This window comes from Hippoglossus hippoglossus, chromosome 6 (genome assembly GCF_009819705.1).
Source record: "Hippoglossus hippoglossus isolate fHipHip1 chromosome 6, fHipHip1.pri, whole genome shotgun sequence".
Classification (NCBI taxonomy): domain Eukaryota; kingdom Metazoa; phylum Chordata; class Actinopteri; order Pleuronectiformes; family Pleuronectidae; genus Hippoglossus; species Hippoglossus hippoglossus.
Genome location: NC_047156.1, coordinates 16,262,861 through 16,289,627, shown reverse-complemented (window position 1 = coordinate 16,289,627; position 26,767 = coordinate 16,262,861). Strand labels below are relative to the sequence as shown.

Genomic DNA, 26,767 nt, shown 5'->3' with positions numbered 1-26,767 from the left:
CAGATTGTTTCGTCTTGTAACTCAGTAGGAACCTAGTCAGTATCGGGTGCTCATGGACTTAAGGCGCCTCAGGTTCACATAGATCTGTGAAAGTGAAACACCACTTTGCGCTGTATCCTTCCCCACATTCCTCCACTTCCTCGTCTCTGAGAATGTGTTTTAGACTTTGACACATACAGTAGGTCTCCAGGCAGCTTCTGTATATTTAACTGCATGCATTACCTTAATCGTCGCGCCCTATATCCTGTGTCACCGCATGTTGGTGACACAGGAAAGTAGTTCCGGCTGGCGGGGGGCAATAAAAAGCGGTGGCTGCAGCAGAACCAGCGGAGCATTGGTCCCTGCGAAGTTCACACAGTAGGTAAGTAACACAGTGTTCGTGTGTGTGTGTGTGTTTGTCTTCAGAGACTCATAATAATCTGACAATACACTTACTATATATTATTATTATTATTGTTTATATTATTAAACTGAAGAAACTTTAACTTCTTAATCAGATTATGAACTTAATGTACTTAATATTACTAATATTATTTGTTACATGGTGATTTACTCTAGAGGAATTAGCTTCCACTGCCCTTATGATGACTTTTTGAAAATAAATTATTCATAACTACATACATGGGGACATTTATTCTGTAAGTTGTCATATATGTTATATATATATATATATATATCATTCAATACAAATTCAAACTTTATTTATGCCACTGGGGGCAATTCATTTGGAACAGCTTATACAGAAAACTTATATTTATATATATATATATATATGCTGCTATACTGCACCTTATTTAACTGTCTCAGGTCTGCTAATTGTGTTGTATTAAACTGCACTTTGTAGCTATAATTGTATCTATCTATCTATATATTTATATATATGTATATTTAACTTATATAATTTAATTACGATGGCTTGGATTTTGTTTTGTATTTTCTGGTGATTTACCTGCAGTAAGTAAAACTCTCAGCTGACCATGTTATTTTTCATTGAGCATGCTACAGGCAGTTATTCTTTGTGTGTGTGTAGCAGCGTTAGTCTCAGTCCGGAGTCACCTCTTCTTCGGCTGCACATACACTACACTCCTGCTGGAATGTGGGAGAGTGCAGTCAGGCAGGCACATACTGTTGTTGTTGCTTTGTGCAGAGGCTCTCTCCGCTCAGCCCGCACAGCCACTACTCACTGGTACACTTTAGATTTATCCATACAGATGTCACACCTTATTATGAGTGTTTACTTTTCCATTCAAATTCTTATTCTATCCTCCGTCATGCTTTCTGATTTAGTTCCCACAGCATGTTTTGGACCATTTCTTGCTTATATGTAGCTTCTATCCCAACCTCTGGGTTTAAGTGAAGCTCTTGTGTCAACACTAGTAATGTGTTGACTTGAACTGTTTTATGTGTGTGACCCATGAAAAAATCTTTTATTCAACTTGGAGGAAATGTCACAGCTATTTTGGGAGCTAATCAATCACGTCTCTTGTTTCCCTCTGCATCTCCTCAGGTCTTTTCCTGCAGATACAGAACCAGTCATGTTGAAGTCAAAGGATACAGGATCGTCCATCATCCACACCCAGCAGCTACATGCTGCCATGGCGGATACCTTCCTAGAGCACATGTGTCTGCTCGACATCGACTCTGAACCTGCCGTGTCTCGCAACACTGGCATCATCTGCACAATCGGTCAGATATCGATTTATTTCTCAGAGCACAAATCAAGCAATGATTAAAGTACACGTATTTATGTTTAAAATATCCACACCACCCCACGAATGTCACACTGATCCATGTGTCTTGATGTAGGACCTGCCACCCGATCTGTGGAAAAGTCCAAGGAAATGATCAAATGTGGGATGAACATCGCAAGAATGAACTTCTCTCATGGCACACACGAGGTGAGTCTTTGCTCTGAAACATCTTAACCCCCATTAGTGAACACCAGGTGATCAACCCCCAAATGTCAAAGAAATGTCAAAGCCACGACATCTCGTCTAACGTGTCCAAGAGTATGAATGCAGACGGAGTCTTTGCCCTCTTCGAGAGCTTCAGCGTGACTTTACCCTTAACAGCTGCGTGACATTACTCCGGTGATCTGTGAACTGTAATGTGATCCGAGGGCTTGTATTAGCCCCTTCGGTGCTGGCTCAGAGTTGTGGCTCGATCCGGCGAGCCAACTGTATCTCAGCCAACCCTACACAACTGACCCCTCACCATCAAAGGTCAAGCCTCTTCACCTTTTTACTGTCACCTGAGCAGACGAGGCACCGTCTCTCGTCTTTCATTGGCTGTAGCACCAACACCCACCTTGAACTTTAAAGGTTAAGTGTGTTGATTTGTTTGTGGCTGTGCAGCAGCGGGAGAGCTCAGAATTGCTGAATCATTTTATTTTTTTGCATTAAGTTGTGGTTTGAGCATCGCAAAATAGTAAAACCTCTCCAGAAAATCACAAGAACGTGGGCGTATGTTCGTTATGGAAATTTGACCTCTGTCTCATTGGTGTGTCAGTTGTCAGTGCAGCTATAAATAGGTCATTTCTGAGTGCAAGGCGTGCAGCAACAGTGCAAGCAGGAGGCATGACAAGGGGCCACAGAGAGACATTTATTACTAACTGAACACAGTGTTCATATTAGACAATGTTATTCTGTATTGTTACATGTCATTACTAGATCCATCCATGACAGAGTGTTAGGGCCATATGGAAAAATAGAAATCGGAGATCTCGAGAATAATAGCATCATAACATAGAAACCATTTAAGGAAATAAGCAGAAATAAGGAGAACCTGTGTTTGTCGGAGTTCCACTTCCTCTGGATCCAGTCTCACTGTTTCCAGAGAAACTATGAAACCTGTTAGAATAGTACGCAGATGTAACCAACAGTAACCTTACAGTCGACCGCTACCAAACATTTCCTCCTCCACTAAAGATACTTCTTCTAAGTCCATGTGGCTCTTTCTTTAGAATAGACTCACATTCTTTTCAAAGTCCTGATACTTATAAGAATGTGGTGCTGATGAGCCAAAATATTAAACATTTTGTTATATGTGAAACCTATAGCAGTATAACTATATAAGTGTAACTTAACAAGATGCTCCACATTCCTCATTTGAACACAGGTGACAGATTCATCTTCTGATATTCATCCTGTAACATGATAAGTTTTGACTTTATTCCTTGAAATCTCAGATGTTCTTTTCCCTTTAAATGGCCCTGATACTCGTCGTACATGTAGACTGTAGACACGTAGCAGCTGTGCATGTCAGTCACATTTAGGAGGAAATTAGGGGTTAGATTTAATTAGTTGTGACATTGTGTTGTTAAAGTTATAGCTCAAATACTTTGGAAAGTATTTAATATGTTTTAGTTTGTGTGAAGTTATTTTTGTACAATGTAACATCACAATGTCACGTCCTAAAAATGTGTTGCAGTTGTCACTCTACATAGAGTTATGTGACTCGCCTGCATGACATGTCCACCTGCTGTTGTACAAACCTAATGTGCTAAATAGAGCACAATAGCTAAATAGACACCTAAATGAAAACATCATAGCAGCTTTGTAATAATTAGATATTACAAGTCAATAATATTTTTTCATTGTTTTTCAATGTCTCCCCACATCGTGCAGTACCACGCTGAGACCATCAAGAATGTCCGCGAGGCAGCCGAGAGCTTCGTTGCAGGATCTGTTGATTACAGACCACTGGCCGTCGCTCTGGACACCAAGGGACCCGAAATCAGGACCGGACTTATCAAGGGAGTGAGTCTTTACCAAGTTACCAAAACTCAGAGTTTGATTTATCGCACAAATAAACTGCAGAGAACTGACAAAGTGTCCCCTCGGGTTGTTTAGAGTGGCACCGCTGAGGTCGAGCTGAAGAAGGGTCACACCATCAAGCTCACCCTCGACAAACAGTACATTGAAAACTGCGATGAGAAATTTCTGTGGCTCGACTACAAGAACATCACCAAGGTTGTGCAGGCTGGAAGCCACATCTACATTGACGATGGTCTGATTTCCCTGAAGGTCAAAGAAATCGGTAAGCACACAAATAGACACCTGACAGCCACTGTGGAAGTTCTTTCAGCTTAACTGTGGAAATGAAGTTTCTTTATGTTTTGTGGGTCCTAAGGCAGCGACCACCTCGTGTGTGAGATTGAGAATGGCGGTATGCTGGGCAGCAAGAAGGGCGTCAACCTGCCCGGAGCTGCTGTCGATCTCCCCGCTGTGTCTGAGAAGGACATTCAGGATCTGCAGTTCGGCGTGGAGCAGGGTGTTGACATGGTCTTCGCCTCCTTCATCCGTAAGGCTGCTGACGTTCATGCTGTCAGGAAAGTGCTGGGCGAGAAGGGCAAGCACATCAAGATCATCAGCAAGCTGGAGAACCACGAGGGCGTGCGCAGGTGAGTCACAGTCGAATCTGAACACATCTGCATCTTTAAGACAAGTGTTCAAGTGTTTATGAGCTAATTTGTCTTTTTGTTCGATAGATTTGATGAGATCCTGGAGGCCAGCGATGGCATCATGGTTGCCCGCGGAGACTTGGGAATTGAAATCCCAACAGAGAAGGTCTTCATCGCCCAGAAGATGATGACTGGCAAGTGCAACAGGATCGGCAAGCCAATCGTCTGTGCCACACAGGTCCGTGACACCGTACCATCAGGGAGGCAGTCTTTTTTAATGAGTCTACCAAAGTGTGCATACTGACATAAACAGGATGTAATGTTTTCTCTAACAGATGCTGGAGAGCATGACCAAGAAACCACGCCCCACTCGCGCTGAGGCCAGTGATGTCGCCAACGCCGTCCTGGATGGCAATGACTGCATCATGCTGAGCGGTGAGACCGCCAAGGGAGACTACCCCCTGGAGGCCGTGCATACACAGCACATGGTAAGAGCACATGTTCTGATTTGTTTCCCTCAGTACAATGACATGTTTATTGTATGTGTAGATGTCAACGACTATACAAGTGTTTGGGATGTTATAGACAGTTTGATGTGAAAAGTGAATGTGAATGATACACATGCAGCAGCGTTATTCACTCAAATCTATCAGTGTCAGGGAGCCTGTATTTTCAGAGTAAAAGCACCCAAACCTAACACTGTAGCACATGTGTTCTTGGGAAACTCAAACATCTGAGTCTGGAGAGATGTCTGTCAAACAGCAACTTTCTCAATCTTGGAGCTCATCGGCTATACTACAAAAGTACTGTCAGGGGCAACAGCAATATTTTGGGGCCTCCAGTGACAGCAGACATGTTGACCATGGGCCATGTGTCAAGCACTGTTAAGTCCGAGTCTCCATACAAAACATAAACAACAAAACTTTTTGTAGATGTTTTAGGTCCAGATGACATTTGGCTAATCTCTATTAACATTTTATTTGCACATAAATGCAGATACATTTTAAAAACGATACCAACCAATACATTTCAGTCTGTGTGTTTTGCCTCTTTTGCTGTCCACACTCTGACTGTTTACCTGCGGGCAACCAAAGCCTGCTATAACACGACTGGTCAAACTATAAACCAGAAAACTTCCAGCCACAAAATCTTCTCCCACACCTACAGACTGTGCATATTCACATGCACAATCTGTTTCATAGAGATTACAACGTTTTTAATGACAAACATTACAAGGGTCTCATATGCAAATACTCTGTTTTGTGAAAACTAAGCTGCCTGTTGCTTCAGAAACAAGATTTCACTCTTATATTCATTATATCTGTATCATAATAATGCATCCTCAGTTCAGTGATCATCAATATCATCACTAATAAACAAGTAAGACAAGATGAAATCCACTATAGACTGTGAGATTACGAACGACAGGAATGTTCTTTGAGATATGAGTTGCATGTTTTCGACACTTTGAACACATCAGCTTGGGTTTCACTAACAACTTGTTGGTGCTGTTGTTGTTGTTTATCTTGCTTTGTGTATCTCTGCTGCACCCCTCCCTCCATCTGCTACCAAACACCCATTCATGTCTTGCCTTGTGCGTTAACCGTGTTATCATGTCGCTCAGTTAGCATGTGTCTGAGGACCCGCAGTGCACGCCAACAGTCCCTGGACATCATGGCCGCTGCTGATATTTAGCTTCATGTCTCATTGTGCTATCAGGTAGGACGACCTCTGCACTAAACATAACAGCCCTTTGTTTTGTCCTTTTTAAAATACAAACTAACTCCTGCAGTTACAACGTTCTGTGCGACTGCAGCCCGACTCTTCTGTAATCTGTTTTTTTGACGTGTTCAGATTGCCCGTGAAGCCGAGGCCGCCATGTACCACAGACAGATGTTCGAGGAGCTGCGTCGCACCTCTCATCTGACCCGTGACCCCACAGAGTCCGTTGCCATCGGCGCTGTTGAGGCTTCATTCAAGTGCTGCGCCAGTGCCATCATTGTGCTCACCAAGTCTGGCAGGTGAGAAGTGCACCTCCAGTAAATCTCTATATAGCTGTGACTCATGATATCCTCCACAGCGCCCACTAAGAGCGAAGAAACTGGTGCTTTTATCCCTCTGACTCTGCTCTCTCAGTAACACAAGCCCACAGCTCATATGAGAAGTGTTTCAGCCTTTATTGTACAACCTTTGCTCCACTGCGACCTTTTGAGATGTGAACCCTGACATTATACAAGTTAATTTTAACTCCCTGTTCATTCCTCTCCATGTGGGAGCTCATCCTCACAACACATGGTGCAGAAGACATACCACTGTCATCAGATAAATTCTATGGCAGATAAATGTCCCTGTTGGTTGTTATCACAAAGGTTCTCAAATCTTTCCAAGTTGACATTTTCATTGGTATCTTCTACATGGCACCTATTTTTCTTGGGATCTTGCAGGGAAAAATGCCAGAGAAAGTCCGGAGCAATTTTGTTCTCACATACAGCCCCTCGGGGTAATTTCAGGAGAATATCGGAGTTCAGTGCAGGTCTGAAAGCAGCAATAGTGTTTTTTGCAGCAGCAGGCAGCTCAAAACCCCCCATTTTGCACTACCTGCAAGGCTACAGCTAACAGACTAGCTATTGAATGTAGATCTCAAAGGACAGTGATCATTCAACAGTTGGATACAAACACGACTGTAAATGAATAATAATGTTGCTCTGTGAATGTAAGAGTAAGTACCTGTAAAGCTTGTTTCCATTGGCTCTCATCCAGACCATTGTCGGAGTTTAAATTTAAACGTTTTACATTCTACATCGCTGTTATAACTTGTTCCTGGTTCCTGCAGGTCGGCTCACATGCTGTCAAGGTACAGGCCCCGTGCCCCCATCATCGCCGTGACCCGCTGTGGCCAGACGGCCCGCCAGGCTCACCTGTACCGCGGCATCTACCCTGTGCTCTACACCAAGCCCGCCAACGACGTCTGGGCTGAGGACGTTGACCTGCGTGTGAACTTTGCCCTGGAAGTTGGTGAGTGTTTTGGGGTTTCGTTGATTTTAAAGTTTAATTTCTATTTGTCAGAAGGAGGGGATTTTGTTAATCTTCGTCTTTTTTCTCCATCGCAAGGCAAACACCGCAAATTCTTCAAGTCTGGTGATGTGGCCATTGTCGTGACCGGCTGGCGCCCAGGCTCTGGTTACACCAACACCATGAGAGTTGTGCTGGTGCCTTAAGCTTCACCCAAGGACATTAGTAACCGCTCCCGCTCCCCCTCCCCTCTCCTGTAAATGGTCACCCACCCCCATGTTGGATTTTTCTTGTCTGTCGGTCTCCGTTACCTGTAGAAAGTTAAAACCAGGGCCGCTCCTTCGAAGGACTTTCGATGGTGTCGTTTAAAGATTGTAACTCCATGATTCCTGTCACATGTGTAGTTCATTGTCTCAATCCTGCTGCTGAGTCTGAACTAGATTTGTTGTGTTTCACCACTTTTAATCCCAGAGAGGCTTTCAAGTCCTGATTCTAGTCTTAGGTAAAATATGCAACTTTTCAACCACCTCACTAAAAAAAATCTATACAAATTAAGACAATCAGAATAATATGATAACACAGCTTTCAAGCAAGCTCCGGTAAATCCGGTAAAACTGTTATTATAGGACAGGGAACATCAGGTCTGTCCACTATTTATCCCTTGTATGAATAATATTACAAGTATGCGTCTGTTTTGAACCTGGAAGTATAAAATAAAGATTTTAATCAAACCTTTCAGTAGTGCTGAGTTGAATATCCATCTTTATACACTAATCCAGCATGAACACAGCAAATCATTTTCTTTTTTATTGACATGACAAATATATGACAAATTATAATCCTGCCTATTTTAAATGTTAGTACAAAACAACACCATGAAGTTCTCAATTTATTATCCGGCTTAAAGTCTGAAGGTTCACCAGGGTTGTATCAGATCCTCCTCAATGCCTGCACACTTTACTCTGGTAAAAGAAATCAACAGTTTGGACGAGCATCATTGACCATATGTGATTTTATTGCATTGAATTCGGTAGCTAAAAAAAATGTGTCAAACATACACGGGTGATGGAATCATCAGATTTGTTGGTTAAAAGGCAGCGACATGAGAAACAAATATTGAAAAGATGAATGACTGACAGTTCCTCAATCCGAGCCGATTCCCCTCGGCAGGTGCTGTGTAGGTGCGGGGTCGGGAGAGAATAGTAATGAGGGATCGCTGGAGCTGACTGGCAGTGACGGGCTAGTGACTGATAGCATCTCCCCTCCCTCAGGGGGGAGTCAGAGTCACAGCAAACCTCTGGGTCAGTCACCAGGCAGATAAAACCATTGGACAGGATCCTCCTGGTGACTGGCGCCTTGCTGCTTTTACAGTTCATCACCAGCCGAGGGTCCAGAGATGGAAGCATCATTGAAACACATGAACATATTAACAAGTCGAAGGATTCAAAAGTCTGGTTTAAAAAAACAAAAACAGGAAGTGATACACGTCTTATTGATTCAGCATAGCATCTCAAAGCAGCAACTGTTCAAGGACAGAAGTCAGATTTTACAATCAAACCATTAACAATGATAGAGGTAAATATGCAGCAATATGACCCAGGAGGGTTTTCGTATTAACCATTTGCCCAAGTAACTGCATTTAGCCCTTTGACTGGTGCAAGAAACATTCACATCCATCTTAGTGCGTTGCTGGTTTCAGGATGTTTGATTATCCACAATTGCTTGATTCCCTCATTTGTATCTGCTCTAACTAAAAAATCTGCATCTCGCCCGTCGCCAAGTGCTTCAGTTCACAGTACCTTTAGTAGAAACACAGATTATTGCATACTATGCTAGTGGCACACCAACCTTGGCTCGGGTGTTCGCTCTGTACCAAAGTTGTTGTCGGACTGAAATGAGTTGGCATGAGTTGTGCGACTCGCCATGTGCCGTTGCAGCTGTGAAGGGACAAAATGGATATGTGTGCGTTGTCTCTGAAACTAGTTATTATTAAAAAAACATAAAAACAATCATTGCCTTCATGTTCAACACATTCAAAATTACTTCCACTTCTCTGACACAAACATTACATTCATTACTTCAGTGTGTCTGAACGGGATCTGATTCCTGTGTGACCCATGCGGGTGTGCAATATTGCTGGAACGCTATCATGGAAGACGTGCCGTCATCAAACGTTTACAATGGCTGATCTCTGAAACAAGCAAAGTGCACTGTCCGTCTCTCCTCCACATCTCTTAAGGGGGGGGCCTTGCATTCACACGTTATGCTCAGTAATGGAAAAAATATACACAATTTTAAAAAAGGACAATAATTTCGGTTTCAATTATAACTGGAAACAGATGTAATTAAATATCAACTAAATAGGTGTCACTAAAAGGTTACACAAAATTGCCTGGATAATGGGGTTTTAAACAAATACTTGAGTAAGGTTATAATATAATACATAGAACAATTGATATTTTCATGAGGTGCTCTATATATATATCCATAATTTATAATTCATTTATTTTTATCCAAAGAAACAATATTTTGAAGGAAAGAAAATTGTCATTGTCCATCATTATCCACGATCCATTCACTCGGATTAAAAATGAAACCATCGATCATCAGTCTGATTAGAATAACACACCCTCCCACGTCAGAATTTGACAAAGCAGTGGTTAAAACAATGCCAGGAGTGGGATGATCTCCCTTGTGTTCAGGCATTAAAAGGAGGGTGTGTCTGAACCTCACAAGTTGGAGGGAAGTTTGGACTGTTTCTGTTCGGTCTCTAATATCTTAGCGGGAGATCTAACGTGGGGAGAGTGAACGCCAGCAGACTGGTTCTGATGTTCAGACGCTGAATGAGTCCGACTGACAGGAGTGGCCTGACCAGGGATGGAACTGTAGGGTTTGCTGACGGCCATGGGGGAGGAGAAGGGGCTCGACGCCCCCGCCGCTCCCTCTGAGGGGGGCCTTTCCTGGTGTATAGAGCTGTTAGAGCCTGAGATAGTCTTTATTTCCTGGGTAAAGAGATTCACCGAGGACTCTGCCCTCTCTTTGAGGGTACAAGCCACCCTGGCAGGGTATGAGGTCTGAGGGGTAAGAGGGCAGTGAGAGCCCATGGTGCTGGGGAGCTCACTTTGGTAAACTGTCCTCCCCCTCACAGGGCTTTGTATTCTGGGACTTTGGACTGGAGGCGTGTAGCAGGGAGACGCCTCTGCAGAGCCGTACTGGGCCAGGGAGGCGAGCGCTGAGTGCTCGGGAAGAACCTGGGGAAGGAAAACAGACTGGAGGCCTGCCAGGCTGTGCTGGGCCAGAGAGGCAGCGGCTCCGGCTCCGACTGCAGACACTGGCTGCATAAATCCACTGGAGGACTGGGTGCTGGTGATGAAGGGGAAAGTTGGGAGGTTCAGACCACTGGGCGTCCTCCCTGCTCTGTCATGACTGGACCTCATCTGTTGCAGTGTGGCGTGAGTGGTCTGCTGCAGGTGGCTTAGAATGGGGTCGACTGAGCTGGAGATCAGTGGGCTTATGTAGGAGGCGGAGGGGGCTGGGAATCTCCCTCCTAGCCTCCCTGGTGCCCCCTGCTGGAAAAACCCTATAGGGTAGTGTGGGGTGGTCATAGCACCGTGGAAGGGCTGGGGGTGGAGCTGGGCGGAGCAGGTGTAGGAGACGGTGGCCTGGCTGATAGGGAAGACCGAGGCAATGCCGGAGTGGGGAGGATGGGGCGGGGGCAGGGGTGTGAGCTGGTGCATGGGCAAAGGGGTGAGGGGCTGCAGGCTGCTGGTGAAGATGGGCTGGGACATCAGTACGGGCGACACTGGCCCAGTGGACAGATGCTGGGTCCTTAGGGTGGAGCTGGTGGGAGAACCGTGCCCTGACCCACAGATGCTGGAGGTGTTCGCTCCAACATGGACTCTCCTTGGATGACAGCTGGGGTCCTTCACAGAACCAGAGCCTGGGACCAGAGGATGGTGGAAGAGGATGGGAGGAAGATGCGAGTGCTGGGCCAAGGCCAGAGCCAGAGGGGTGGTGGTCGCAGCAGCCTGGAGCGGGGCCTGAACCAGCGAGGCCCAGATAACTGGGGTGGGTGACGGGGAAGCAGGAAGAGGGATGAGACTCTGTGCATCGCTGGTCTGAATCAGCTGTGTGCATTGGGCCATGTCACGATCGTGTTGCACTATTCTTTGGATGATCTCACTCTCTTGGAGGTTTAGCGTACCAGAGCTTTGGTGATGCTGGACTTTATGCTGAAGAACAGAGTTCCTCTTACCTGTACAGAGGAGATAAATAAGGTTAATGCAGCACTAACTCCAGAAATCTGTCTGTCTCGAGAACCGTTCATCTTATTAATATGTAATATGTCAAAAAATAATAAACAGGTGACCAGTGCTGTGTAGCAGCGGCGGCGAAGAAATAAAAGCTTCAACCAGCATTACCACAGGCCAAGTAAACAGCTCATTCCAGCAGGAACTGCAAGATTGCAAAAATAAAACTGATAGAAACAGACTATTCTTATAGATAATGCTATTATTTCTTTCATTATTGCAAAGGACCACAACACGATCAGAAAACTCCTCTCACTACCTGTCAGCGACTAACTGCTTCACAGGGGCATGTATCCATTTGTAAGTTAATACTTAACAAATTGAACTGGTATTAATGAAAAGAGACCTGAATTAAAAAAATCTATAATGTGAAGAATACAGTAATACAGTATGAGTAACTAAGTGCTTTTTTAAAGTTTGTACCTTTGAGGTTCTCAAAGTTTTTCTATTTTTTGCTCCCTTTTATCTCAACTCCAGGATAATTCAGAGGGAATTAATCCACTTATTCCAACACGCTATACATGTAACAGTACATCATTCAAGATTAAAAGAATTGTCCCAAATGTTAGTAGCTTTTGATTCCATTTCCCCCCCTGAAATTTACAAATTATTTTAGATAAATGTTTAAGGTCCAACAGTATAAAACCATCCAATAATCCAAAATTTAATCTATTTCCAAAGAAATTGTTAATAATCTCATGAACCCTCAAATTCCTCAAAATAATAGTAAATAATATTCAACTGCAAAACATGAAATTGGCTTTGAATTTATTGGACTGGTTTTATCTCTTGGCGAAGGACTCACCGATTCGGTCCAGGCGGTCGACAGCCACAGTCTCGAAGGCTCTCCTCATCATGGGATACTCCTCCAGCACCTCGTCGAAGTTGTCCACCGAGAGCGAGTACAGCCGACAGTAGTTATCTGCTCGCACACTGGCTGTCCTCCTGCCTCGGGTCAGCAGGCAGATCTCTGCCGGGAGGAAAGAAGAAAAAAAACCAATTACTTATGCGGTTTCTTTCGAAGACTTCCCGCTGAGTAAAAGTCAGAGATTAATATTAATAATTTAACATTGCAACAGAATTCATGCATCTTTTTGGATCCGTTCATGAAAGCAAAGTAATATTAATGTGAGACGATAAAACATGAAAAGAGCAATGCCTCTGAACCCCACAGATGGAGCACTTAATGCAATTTCTGCAGCTTACAGTTTGTCCTGACCTCATCTGTCGTGCCAGATCAGAAAAATAAAATAATGCGCCATTTAAAAAAAAAAAAAAAAAAGTAGACATATTTTTCAGGAGAGACATATTGAGGATATAGACACGCACACACATATACACGCACTGAGGCTTGCTCTCCCTCTCTCATGTCCTGTTTATTGATTTAATCCATTTATCACACATGACAACACGGGATTTCGGATATATATATTTGCCATGTGTTGGTTTCAGACACAAACTTTTTGTCCTCATTCACCATCTGTGTTTGTGTCTTTAGTTTTTTGAGCCAAAGCATATAAATGTTAATTCTTTTATCTGTGTGCTGGGGTCTTTTCATTGAAAATTAAATTAAAGCAAGTTTTGCATTTTGTTTGTTTGTTTGTTAGCAGGATTATGCAAAAACCTCTCGACCGATTTCCATGACAGTTTGTGGAGAGGTGGAGCATAACCCACGGAAGAACCCACTCCATTCTGGTGTGGTCTGGATCAAGGGGTGGATCCAAGATGTGTTTTCCCACTTTCTTTAGCATTGCGAGATAGGACGTTCTTCAACATTTTCCTTTATTTCTCCGAAAATAATGAATGGAATTTATTAAAAGAAAATTGGTATGTTTACGGGACTGATATTTTGTCAGTCTGTGCAATTTGGTGTAGATCCAAATAAAAAACGTGATCTTTTGATTTTAAATGTGGTTTCATGAGGGGACTGTTGAGCCTGTGCTATTTGCTGCTGGATCAAAACAATGACAGGTTAAGATGATGTAACAAGGGCAATAGCAAATAAAGACATGTGGATTTCAGCTTTGTTGCGATGATAACGAAAGGGAAAACCCCACAGATTGAATCAAAGATCACAAAGCTTTGCTCCTCTTTAGTCCTGAGACCTTTTAAGGAGATGATGTGGACAATTTTTTTCAGCTGTCTGAAAAGTTAATCTGCTGAGTGCCTGAGCAAAATAAATCAAAACAACTAATACTATCACCACTCCTTCACTTACATTCAGACTGACCCACTGCCAGCTACAGGACATACAGTATTAGCACACAGTGCACACTGCAAGTTACGTGAAGATCTTACCTCCAAAATAAGAGCCATCAGACAGCTTCATGTCGATGCTGTTCTTGGTCAGGACACTCACGACACCGTGCTGGATGAAGTACATCTTCTTGCCGATGGTTCCCTCTCTGATGATGTAGTCGACCGGCTGGAAGACCTCGAAGCGCAGTTTGGTGAGCATGGAGGTGACAAAGTTTGGATCGGCGTTGGCGAACAGAGGCATGGAGGCCACAAGTTTACGACAGTTAAAGTTGATGATTTCCTGCGGGAAACACAGTGACAGTGTTTTGGACTTTAGGAAAGGCAAAAGGCAGTTACTACAGACGAAGACTGTCAGGGAGCAGACTAACATAATCTCATTAATCATGATCACAGAAAAAACGTTATCAACCAGAATAGTGCTCAGAGACTAAGGCTACTGGCCTATCTTGTCATGTTAAAGGAGGTGAAAAAAAAAACCTGGATCCACCCATTTATCCACATTTACTCCAAAATGTCATTGGTTCTTTCTTGGGTCATGTCCCGCCCCATCACAACATTTCATGGAAATCAGTTCAGGAGTTTTTGCATAATCCTCCAGACCGACACACAAACAAACAAATACCAATGAAAGCATAATCTCTGTGGTGGAGGTGACAAAAACAACCTTTAAATGACAGTAATAAACACACTGCGCCAACTGAACTGTCAGTCACAAGTTGACAACATTGCGGCTCCTCAGAACTCAGCTGGACGGACGCCTCAACTATAATTAGCTCAAATTATTTCATAATGAAAAGGTCCAAAGTTTCAGGTGATGAAAACAGAGAAAAGAGGAGGAGGAAGAGGAAGTTAAGTATCAAGGAACATTATCTTATGCAAACACTGCAATACTGTTTTGTTTATAAATGACTCATTTGTAGTAGGTAGCTCGGTAATTATTCCAAGAGACATTTCTTTTGAACAAAGAAAAGAAATGGTTTAGAAGAATATGAGCCATTTGTTAAAAATATTTTTACATTGTCAAAGACAGAATACCCACATATCATTATCATTTTAATGATGAATCTGGAAACTTTTCACAGACCCCCATTAAGAACCACTGTTTTAATGTTATTGGTTGCAAAAGTAAATGCATTACTACACTATATGACTACTACATATTGACGTTATGGTGATGATCATCATTCCAATCCTATGATTATGATTGTTTTTTCATTTACATAAGCTTACGGTCGTGTCTATAGTCCTAGAGGAAGCAGAGATACTTTAAAAAATTGATACATGATGTCATTTTCTGACTGTGGCATCATATGATGAATGTCTGATCTACAAAAGCTCTGGTTTGTCTCGAACTGTATTTTTTTGTGGAGATATTTTTGAAAATATGTTTGAGTCATATTTTCATTGACCTTGACTTTGACCTTTGATGGATCAACACCAAAAGTTAATATTCCTATTAAGTTTGGTGAAAATCTGCCAATGTATTGTTGAGTTGACAATATACAATGACACGTGACATCATTAGAGAATTAACCCTGAAGCATCAGCAGCACATGTTGCAGCTGCAGGAGGAGGAACTAGTTTGAATCATTTCCTAAACGGCTTTACAAACAGAGAAACCAGATAAACCTGAGAGGTTGTTGGATGATTAATGGGAGAGAAAAGAAGAAAATACACACAAATCCTAATCTTGCCTACGGCAGAGAAATGACCGGAGCCGGCAGTGATGTGTGTATGTTTCAATCATAATAAAAGCAGGGTGGTTAACGGCTTAGTGCTCCGTTAATGAGGTTCTCTGTCCTCATACAATCTCCAGTCCTTACTAATCAGATTACATGACTATAAACGTTATCCTGCAAAGATAAGAGAGGCACATTAGATTACATCAGTAACTAAGTGTAAACAATTTAGAGCAAAAATTATCACGTTGCTAATTCACATATTTTCCACTGACAAATATAAAAACATTGTTCATTGAGAGGCAAAAAATAACAACAATAATAATAATAATAATATTATTATTATTATTATATTGTTAAAACCATTTTTGGTATAAAATATTTATAACTGATTATTAGCGGATAAAATGGGATTTTGTAATATTAATAAAAATAAGTATTAATGCATTTATCAATGATTATAAACTCTTATGTACTGTACAGCAGCCCCCACTCATAGGTGTTCACAGAAGGAAATTAATTATATCTGCTTCCAAAGCACTTATACAAAGGTAACGTTTTCACATCATCAGCAACATCGTTATAAGGACAACGGTCATCGTGTGAACTCCGACCTGTCGCAGTGGCTCGTTCAGCTCCTCCAGAATGCTCTCCTCATCAAACATCTTGCCCTGATAACGGTGCTCGTAGTAGTCATGGATCCTCTGACGCATGTCGGCCGGGAGCTTGTGGAAGGACATGTACTGCTCCACCTGTTTATACTGTAACAACAACACAGGCCCAATTATTAAAATCATAGAAATAATACAATTATTGAAGAGAAAACCCTCCACAGACATATGTGTCCTAATGCAAAGTCATGTCAAAATGAATATATTAAAGTGATTGATGTGTTGGCTCAGAGGTCGACTATAATGTGTCTCATTATGTTAACAGTCAACTGTCAGGCCATCTGTGAAACCTGCCCACAGTGCAATGTTGTGCCTCTGCCCCATCTGACAAATACAGTTGTGCTCTGCAGGCTGCAGCTAATAACATTAACCACTGTGTCCTTCAGCCGTGTGCTCTGCCAGCAGAGTAGCAGTGATCCTGAGTGTTAATCTATGTATGCTACATCCTGCTGTAAGTCTCTATTTGGTTTTCAATTTCTGGGTTTAGCTATCTCCAACGTCAGCCTCCATTTTCTGTGTTTAACCTGCATAACAGTTGCTGTAACGTCAAACAGTGACTTTCTCTGCTGCTCTGTGAAGCGTTTCACACCTGAATGTAGCACAGATGATTGGTTACTGTGTATCAATGTCACATTTAAAAACACAGGGGTAAAAACCTTCACATCCTGGATCAAATGATTTTTCAATTTCAAAATCATGAACTAAATATTCATCCTTAATTAAAACTAGCACCACAATGGAAAAAATACATTAAAATTGACATACTATTACTAAAAAATATATCAGTAAAACTCTCGCCCTCAAAAACATAGTTAAGTAAAATAAATTACTATCAGCTAAATGTACTTAAAATTAGTCAAGGTAAAAATACTCATTATATATAAAAATGTAACACTTTAAAATGATTATATGTTTTGAGTGTAAAACCTTAATATGAAAAGTAAATAGAGCCACTATTTAACATTTTCTTCTGAAATGTAGTGGAATAGAAGAATAAAGTAGTATTTCACCACTGATTTCAACTACTTTGGACTTAAAGTTAGTTTTCTGTGACATATAGGGAAAGATCCCCCCCCCACCTTTTCTTGGTACTGCCTCCTGGAGGAGTCCAGAGACTGGATGAGTGCAGTCGCATGCCCCACAAACATAGCAAAGCAGGTAGCCCCCACGATCATACTGAGGATGGTGAGCCACACGTCAGCCATGCCGATGGGGGGGTAGAGGCCGTACCCGATGCACAACATGTGACTCATGGCCTTGAACAGGGCGTAGGAGTATTGCTGCCCCCACGTGTCATTCTGCAACGTACGAGGAGAAAAAAACGTTTTAAAGCATTTTAAGATCAACAGGTGATGAGGACCTAATTTTGAAGGTTTGTTGGCTTTGAAGCAACTTACTGAGAAACTCGAATCACCTTAAATCATGAATGAAGACTTTTGCACTTGCATCACTGTACTGGTCCTGGTTTTTGGTCAGTTACCAGTGAACCTACTAAAATATCCTGTGCTCACATTGACAATTAATAAAATATCTATAAACACATGAATATGATTAGGGCTGTTACTAACTATTTTCATGATTCATTAATCTGAGGACTAATTCATTGATAAGAAATTCACACAGTCCAAGGTGAAGTGATAAAATAGTCCAGATATTTAGTTAAGTATTATAAATGTCAAAGAATTTTTCTAATCCTGACATTTCAGAAGCTGAAACCAGGGAATGTTTCAGATTTTTTCTGAAAAGAAAAAGACAAAGGATGAATCAATTCTTAAAATTGTTGCTGACTGATTTCGACTTATTGTTGAAATGATAACATTCATATACATAACATATATAACACGACTAAAGAAGCAACAATGAAACTTAAGAGTTTGAACAACTCTGCTTTATCAGGACTGTGTGGGTGTGATTTGATTACAAACGACCAATCGCTTTCAGATTTTGATTTAAATGTTACTTAAATCTGATTGGTCCATGGAAGTATGCAACATCACCTTAATCAGATCCACCCGGTTACAACAAGTGATGAGAGCAAAGACAAACAATACAGAAAATGTTGCAACAACTAAAACCAAAGCTTGTGTGCGTGTTTGTGTGGGACATCATCTCTCACTGTGAGAAGGCCTCTGAAACCAAACAGGTGTTTAGTGCCTTTCATAGAAACATTATTTGGACGGTGTCTGTCTGACTCATAAATAATCCACTTACCACCATCTTGTTTCTGGTGACCCAGCAGTCATGGGGGAAGTCCTGCAGCATGGGCACCAGGAACTGTAGACAGCCATCCCAGTGACACAGCAGCAGCATCATACCGATCAGGTTCATGATACGCACCATGGCGCTGGCCAGATCGTAGGTCATATGGAAAACCTGCGGGACAGATTATCAGCAATAATGCAACTGAAACAACAACACGCAGTTCTTTGTAAATAAATCTACAAAACAGTTCCAACTCTCTCTCATGCGACCAGAGGATTTGAAATAGACAGTAGGTGCTGTGTGGGCTGATGAATCCATGGGTCCTATACCAGACCACACTGTTCTTAATCTTCTATAGACCAGAGGCTGTTTCACTGTTGCATAACTATCTGCAAGCAACATTAACGGTCTATGGGGAATGCAGCCTCGGTTGGATTAATAATAATAAGATAATGCCGGAAAGTATAGTGTCTGTCATTAAGCAGGTGGATTGTGTGAGACTGTGCATGAACCTCAGAGGAGACGCATCAAATTAACTCTATAGCTTTGAGAAATGACACATGTATTTTTATGAAAAAGCAGCTTCATGTGTTTTCCCTTGATGCGTAAAGTAAAAATTTAATAATCCAGACAAGAGTACGCGGTTATGAGGAATGTGCTGATGTTAGAAATGCCACTCTGTTTATCTCTGAGTGTTTGAGAGTGAGGCTGGAACTTATTATTATTTTTTATAGTTATGAAACAAACATCTTTCATGAAATAAAATGCCTGTCATATGCTCCAAGAGGCTATTTGGGTGTATTTAGGTGACAGCAATTCAAACCAAAAAGGGTTTTCAAGTATTTCATTAGATGCTATTATATAATTTTTTATTCTTAAATAACGACTAAAATGATGAAAATATTTGCTATATCTGATGACCAATTCCTACAGCTCCATTTTCAGAGCATCCAGAAGATGGCCAAATACATAACCAGCTTGTGCAAGGTTTTCTATGAAGATCCAAGCTCATCCCTGCAGGATCTACCTCTTCCCACTGGTGGATGTAGCGAATGAGTCTGGAGAGGCGCAGCAGCCGCAGCAGACTGAGGATCTTGGTGAAGCGGACGATCCTCAGGGCCCGGGCCGTCTTGTAGAAGTCAGAGTCGATGCGCGTTTCTACGATGAGGAAGATATAGTCCACCGGTATGGAGGAGATGAAGTCCACCACGAACCAACTCTTCAGGTACTTGATCTTGATCTTCTGTGGGTCCAGGATGATCTCCGTGTTGTCCTCCTTCACGATGCCCGTGCGGAAGTTGAGGACCAGGTCCATGAGGAAGAAGGTGTCGGACACCACGTTGAAGACGATCCAGGGCGGCGTGTGCTCGTCCTTGAAGAAGGTGATGCCCACGGGGATGATGATGAGGTTTCCCACCATCAGCAGCAGCATGGTCAGATCCCAGTAGAACCTGAAACCCACAGGGACACATATAACTCACATTTCTAAATAACAGCAGGACAAAGTCATTCAGGCCCAGGTACAGTCCCTTAGACAAATCATCATAAACTTCACTCTTAGATGCTTGACAGAAAAACTGAGCTGAATATTTTATGTCAGCATGTATTAGTGACCTTCAGACATTTTTAGGATTTTATTAGAGATCAGAGTGTGGAGAGATAAACCATCAGCAGCTATTTGGATCATCAATTAAAGAGACAAACATTTTCTGGTCCAGCTTCTAAAAGAAGAAGAAAAAGAAGCATTATAAATATATATCATTTAGCTTGGAAGTTTTTGTGGTCTATAACAGACATTTTTCACGAGTGTTGGAAATTTTAGATGCAATAAAATAGTAGATATTTGTGAAATAATGCTGATTTGAGGCATTTTCTACTTTTCAAATGCTTGCACTGTGAAATTGTGTATTGGGAACACCAATTTTTATTGGTTCAAAATAAACACAACCATGAAGGGGGTATATATTTAGTATCAGAAAATTGTAATACATTTCATTGTGGTAAAATCTTTTTCCCTTTTCCCAAAACAGTAGCTGAGAATAGACTACCACCCCCATGAAAATACATTTCAGTCAATTTATTCTAGAACTGTTCAACGACATAGATATCCACCTCATAAATGAGCCTGATTGTTTTTCAACAAAATTCATACATTACTCCCAAAGAAAATAATAAAAATGCCCCAAAAAACGCCCTAACTGGCAACGTTAAGTAATAAAAAACTTGTGGATCTGCCCCTTTATCTGAATCCACAGCAACATTTTATGGATTCTTCCTTAGTTCATGTTTTGTTTGTCTTTTTGTAATCTTGTTTACAAACAAACAAACAAATGTAAAAACCCACAAACAAACAACCAGACAGGGGCCAAAACATAGCCTTCCTGGCAGAGGGAACAAATGATGTAAAGTAACTTCAAATCAAAATGAAACCCTGTACAGCTTCAGTCTCATACTCTAATTCAAAATCCAGGAGATTAATGTTCAAAAGAGCAGAAACTGTGCAAACATGGTTCCAAACCCTGAGTGTAAACATTAACAACACAAGAAAACAACAGTGTTGTGCTAATTCAGCTCACTACTGGGCTTGTGGCCACAGGAATAGAGAGGAAAATGGGTTATTGGAATTCATTTGAATTTCTCATGAGGAAACATTGATTTTCATAACTAACTAAATCCTCAAGTGTCAGCGACAGTGTTTTCAATTTCGTCTAGAATCACACAAAAAAGGAAGCTGATTTTAGTCACGTTCATAGTAACCAACATCAATAAATATTTACCTGAATATTTTCCTCAAATATTGGAATCAAGCTCTGTATCAAGTACTAAGAATCAAATTATGGAATCATACCAGGTAAACACATCATGTTATCTGACACAACATTGTCAATTCGATGTATTATTCATTGATTTAGCTTCAAGCTCATTTCAGTAAGTGAATTAGGGAATATTTTACGTTTACACTTTACAGCATCAGAGGAAACCTACAGCCCAGGAAAGCACAGCTCAGCCCCACAAACGCCAGCTGAGATATGGAGAGTTTCAGTTGCCATCGTGAGTGTGTGTATGTGTGCATGAGCTGAGAAAGCATGCATGCGTGTGATTGCATGACAGATCTATTTCAGAAACCTAATTAAACACAGATCAATCCAACCAGGAGCCTGACAAACCTACAGGGCGTGCACAAACCGCTGGAGGGGGGGCAGCATTACACCACTTGATGGTTCTCGCAGCTTGTGAGACAGCATGCAGGGACCACCCTGTGGGATCTGAACACTTATTACCTTCAAGAGAAGAGCATTTTAAAAGCATGTCCCTGACTTTTTCTGGTCTCAAACGAGGGTCTAGGAAAGAGGCAACTAACAACCCTAACCCAATTTCATCATGGTTCTACCTAGTTCCTTGAACCAGACCTTCACGGGAGAACATCACAAAACGAGGGAAGCAGCGAGGGCAGGGTGGCCATTTGTTCTAATCACTTTTCTGTTGTTCCCTGCCAAACAAAGCATTTGCATTTGTCTCTTCATCTGCCTGTTGTCTCTGCAGTGACACACTGGTCCTAATTGCACTTCCCCTCTCGGGCTAAATCCACCGTTATCTCCTGGGAATCCATGTCATCTCCAGAAGTCAGCTCCCATCAGCCAGATGTTGAGTAGTTAGCATTACTGCTCTGCACACGTCACACCGCTGCTGCAGAACCCTGGAACAGCTGGACCAAAAAAAAAAAAAAGGTCTGTAGGGGACAGTGCATTACTGCTGTCCCCCCGCAGACCATCCTGTTTGCTCATCAGCTGACTGTGCACGCAGCATTCCGCCCACATAGGACAGACAACTGGCTGGTGTAATCTGGTGTTACCATAAAAAAGCCGACAGTTGTGGGGACTCTGGACCTCTACTGGGTCCAGAGTTGAATCTTGCACTATTTGGGTCAGAGTGCAACTACGTTAAAGAGCATGAGAGCACAAAGAGTCGGGCGTTACAAGCAAAGTGAACACAAAAAGGCTTAAAATGGTGAAAGAAGCTTAGATCAATCAGGACAGCTGAAAAGGGATCACATTTGTACTAGAGATACTTATCTCTTGCTGCCAGAGTTCAGCTGAAGCACAACAGCCTGTATGCGGCTCAGTGGCTTAACACACACCTGTACTGTGGCTCAGTCCCACCAGCAATCATATTAACCATATTTACGTGCCAGTTCAGTATGTCGGCTGCTGTGGCCACAGAAAAGACAGCAGTTACTTATGATATAAACTGGGAGATTGTGCTTGAAAAAAGATCCAAGGAGACGCACAGGTTACACAATACTCAGCTGATGAACAGTGGTCAGCCCACAACTGTTCCAGATACCAAGGAGTGCACATGACGTGTGCAGTGCTGGATGAGCCGTGTCTCATAACCCCCAAAATAATCCCAAATAATCTTTAATGTTGCAAAGGTTTACACCTGCAGCTTAAAATGGGACCTGCAGATGAAATTGTTCACCTTAAGGGGCCCACACCAGGCGCCGCAACCCCTGCTCCTGCTCAAAGTGGGACCCGAACCGAGCACGGAGTTATGAGACCTCGTACCTCGCACACAGAGTTAACAGCTGGGCGTCCTGATTCCTCTCAAACATCATTTTCAATCCCTCTCTGTCTTTCTGTGTGTGCATGTGTGTGCGGCGTTTGGCGGTGTGTCCCCTCCCTGTCCACACCATCTCTGCTCCATTAGACTAATTGTGCTGTAATAATCTCCACTGATGTGTGCTTCTAATATCTTGAATGGTCATGTTACCCTATTTTGATTACCCCATTTCCAAGCCCCTGCTGCACTCTCTGTAATCCATTGCCCTTGCTAAATGATAAAAAAAAAGTGTAATTCAGATGAGTGGAAAAAAACTGCAGTGACACACATCGGCGTACAACTGGCCGGTGAAAATATGATGACAGCGAGCCTCAAGGTTAAATGTCACGAAAATCCCTTGATGGCAGTGATGATCAGAATGCTGTTTGTGTGCAGCATGCAATGAAATGTAGAAATGACCCCAACAATGAGAGAATTGCTGGGTAGGATATAAAAGCCATTCTTGTGTAGAAAGAAACAAACACACACATTTCTCTGGACCAAACAAAAGAGCAACTAAATATCAATATCCTGCACGTGTTTGGTATATTATGTCATTGTGCTAATAACGGGATTTCGCATGAGAGTTCTTTAACTTCCCTGTGAGAATGGCCAGTGCAGTGCAAGTGTAGTGAAGGCTTTAGAAAAGGATCAATGTCATATATAAAGCCATTTATCTATTCAAGGTGCAGATCACTGAGGCACATTCATCTTTTGATTCACCTATTCTGCACATTCCTCATTATGTTGTCATCCTAATATCATCACTGTGATCAAATTGGAAAAACACACTTCTGGTGGACAGATGTTGTGGCTGAATTATGTCTCTATTACAATTAGCGTGTCTCTATCCTGTGGTGTATAATTAATAATGACCATATCACATTTGGTGCCAATTTATGTCTTGTTAAAAATAAGCTATAGGAAGATTTTTCCTGTTTTCCCTGATGAGCCTAATGTGACAGGATCGCTGCAGCATTATCTTTACAGTTGGAATGAAACAAAGTTTGTTTTGCAGATGAATTACCTAAAATCACTGTACGGGTGGATTATCCAAAAGCCCGCAGACTTTACTCGCTCCCTCTCGTGCTCCACGGCCCTCTCACTCCCCAACATCCGCAGGGAGAACTTGTTGACACCCGGCTGGAGCATCGCCCCAAACTGCCGGTGCATGAAGCCGGCTTGGTACAGCCGGTCATCTTCGGGTAGGATTTGCTCGGCGTCCTCCAACTTGATGAAAGTTGACTGGTCGAACACGGACCCTTGCCCGGCTGCGCCACTCGGACCACCCGCTGCCCGCTGCTGGGCCCCGGGGCCGCTCTCATCGGGGAAACTCTCACCGACCCAGGCGTCCGCCTCGGGGATGAGGCGCCGCTGCTCCGCCGGGTCTGACCCCAGAGGATGGCGCCCGGTGATGGAGGAGATGCTGCCCCTGAACCGGCGACAGTCCCCGTTCAAGTTGGTCTTCACAATCACGTCCCTCTCCAAGTCCTCGCTCCTGGCCTCCTCAAAGCTCCTGCAGCTGCTGGCAGGAGACGGAGGGGACAAATGTTTTAGCCGGATACTTTTCCTCTTGGTGTCCTTGTCGCCGCTGTCTCCTTCGTCAATCACGAAGGCTTTTTGCCCAATGTTTTGCGGCAAGCTGTAGAGCCGTTTGCGCATGGACGACTGGAACCTTTCCATTGTGGGGAAGGAGATGCGCTCTAAGGGGAAACAGGGGGATAAATCATGGATCTCGCAGACTTGGGGAGCCGCTGGAGGCAGAAACAGTGACGGCGCATCCGCAGGACAGGTCGTATCTTATTTGGCACTCGGGACGTGCCTCTCTCCTCCCGGTTCAAACATTGAGGATGCGTCGACAATACGTGGCCGCTTCAACCCGTCGGTCATGGACGGGCGGTGAAATGCGTGTAAATCCAGGTAACCCCACAGCGTGCAGACGAGAGCGCATCAGGATGCAGCATGCTGCTGAGCGTCGGACGTGCCGGAGTGGGAGAATAATGCTGCTGCTGCTGCTGCTGCTGAGCTTTTCAATGACAAAGCATGATCCCCACCTCCCCCCCAAAAACAACCAGCACGGCTCTGTGTCAGTGCAAGGTGATGACACACATGCACGCAGCCCGGCCACGGCATTCAAAGAGGGCGCTGACATCACTGATCCATCAGCCTCCCGCCTCCCGCCTCCCAATAACGTGAATATCGATGGGAGCTAATCTATCGGGTTGCCATATGAGCCCCCCCCGCCCAGTCAGAACAACTGGAGGGGGATGATTCAAGGATGAGACCCATGTATGCAGGGGTTGGTGGTTCACTAGAGAGAAACTGAGTTTGGTCTTGATGCATCATCGTCCAAACATGTGGGTTGACGTGTTTGTTGAGAATAAGATACTGATGTGTCATAATCTGAAGACAAGTTCTGTGGGAGTCTGCAAACTTTCCCTGACACATACATGGTGAATGGCATCTTAGATACATCTATAGGCACAAATACACATTACAGATGTTGGTTCTCGTTCTCATAAAACATTATACTATCAAGGCAGCAGGTGCAATTAGTGTAATCTCTGAATTTATTTTCCTTCTTATAAACTGCTGAAGTCTTTCGTCCATCCTTTCTCAAACTGTTTTGACAGTTTGATCATTTCAAAAAAAGCAACAGTTATAAAGTTTATGATATTCATCTCCCAGACGGTTGTAATGACAAAGGTTACAGATCCTCTGGTCATCCAATGACCTTCAGGATATTCACTCTACAATTACAGAAATCCTGTCTGTACTTTTGGTTTTCACACAACAAATACTTTCTCAGTTTGATCTCTGGTTTGAATCCTACATAGACATCACATGATCACATACTTCTGAGCTCACACTGACACTTTTGAATGAACTGACCTTTCAGACTCTGTTAAATCATTAGTTCAACCAGTTGACGCTGCTACAACTTTAGAAAGTTGTGCAGATTAATTATCTTTTGTTCAGATGTTTTTTCTTTCATAATTATTTAAGGTGTGATATTGAGTTTAACAGACTAAGACTTTTAAACATTAAATAGTACCAACTTTAAACATTTGTCCTATCTGACATCCAGTTACTTGGTTTCCCAATAGGTTTCCCCCAGGTAGTTTACATGAGCTCATTGAAGGTACTACATAATACATTGGAATAATATTCATCACATTGATAGAGATATAACTTATAATCAAATTACTAACACTCAGAGCTGTGATGTCATACTTCACTTAAGTAGAACAGTAAAGATGGATTAATATGTATTTGAAAACCCCTGCAGAATTGCTAAGGTGACCCTGTTTTTTGCAAAAAAAACCCTGCAAAACTGCAGAAGCCAGACTCTGGCCCAAAGTTAAAAGTTTGTGCTATGCCACCATGAATTATGTATTGAGGCCAACTTTACACAAGAAAACTTTATAAAGTTACTTGAAGCAAATATTTTTGTTAAGTTTATAATGATAATGAATGCTTTTAGTTTAGTTTATTCAAAAGTCATATTAGGTGAGCAATTTCAAGCGTTATTTTTTAGAGCATTAAAGATAAGGGTTTTATAGGGAAAAATAAATGTGACCAAAGTCTGATATATGATATCATAAACATAATACTTTACAGGTCAACGGGCTG

The 26,767-nt window shown here is 42.4% G+C and overlaps 2 protein-coding genes across 2 annotated transcripts; one reads left to right on the top strand and one right to left on the bottom strand.

The window, feature by feature from the left end:
- The first annotated feature begins 277 nt into the window (after positions 1-277).
- Positions 278-8,145, top strand: LOC117762874 (pyruvate kinase PKM-like). The gene is made up of 11 exons (XM_034587566.1): positions 278-361; positions 1,508-1,686; positions 1,807-1,898; positions 3,627-3,758; positions 3,852-4,038; positions 4,132-4,402; positions 4,490-4,640; positions 4,738-4,890; positions 6,257-6,423; positions 7,236-7,417; positions 7,514-8,145. The coding sequence occupies exons 2-11, from the start codon at positions 1,536-1,538 to the stop codon at positions 7,618-7,620; spliced, it is 1,593 nt and encodes a 530-aa protein (XP_034443457.1). The 5' UTR covers positions 278-361; positions 1,508-1,535; the 3' UTR covers positions 7,621-8,145.
- LOC117762873 (potassium/sodium hyperpolarization-activated cyclic nucleotide-gated channel 3-like) lies at positions 7,860-25,180 on the bottom strand. Its single transcript, XM_034587565.1, has 8 exons — positions 24,162-25,180; positions 19,563-19,986; positions 18,545-18,706; positions 17,413-17,631; positions 16,277-16,423; positions 14,023-14,263; positions 12,530-12,694; positions 7,860-11,669 (listed from the first exon to the last, which is right to left on the bottom strand). Exons 1-8 carry the CDS (start codon positions 24,815-24,817, stop codon positions 10,144-10,146), a joined length of 3,540 nt encoding a protein of 1,179 aa, XP_034443456.1. The 5' UTR covers positions 24,818-25,180; the 3' UTR covers positions 7,860-10,143.
- Positions 25,181-26,767: the final 1,587 nt, after the last annotated feature.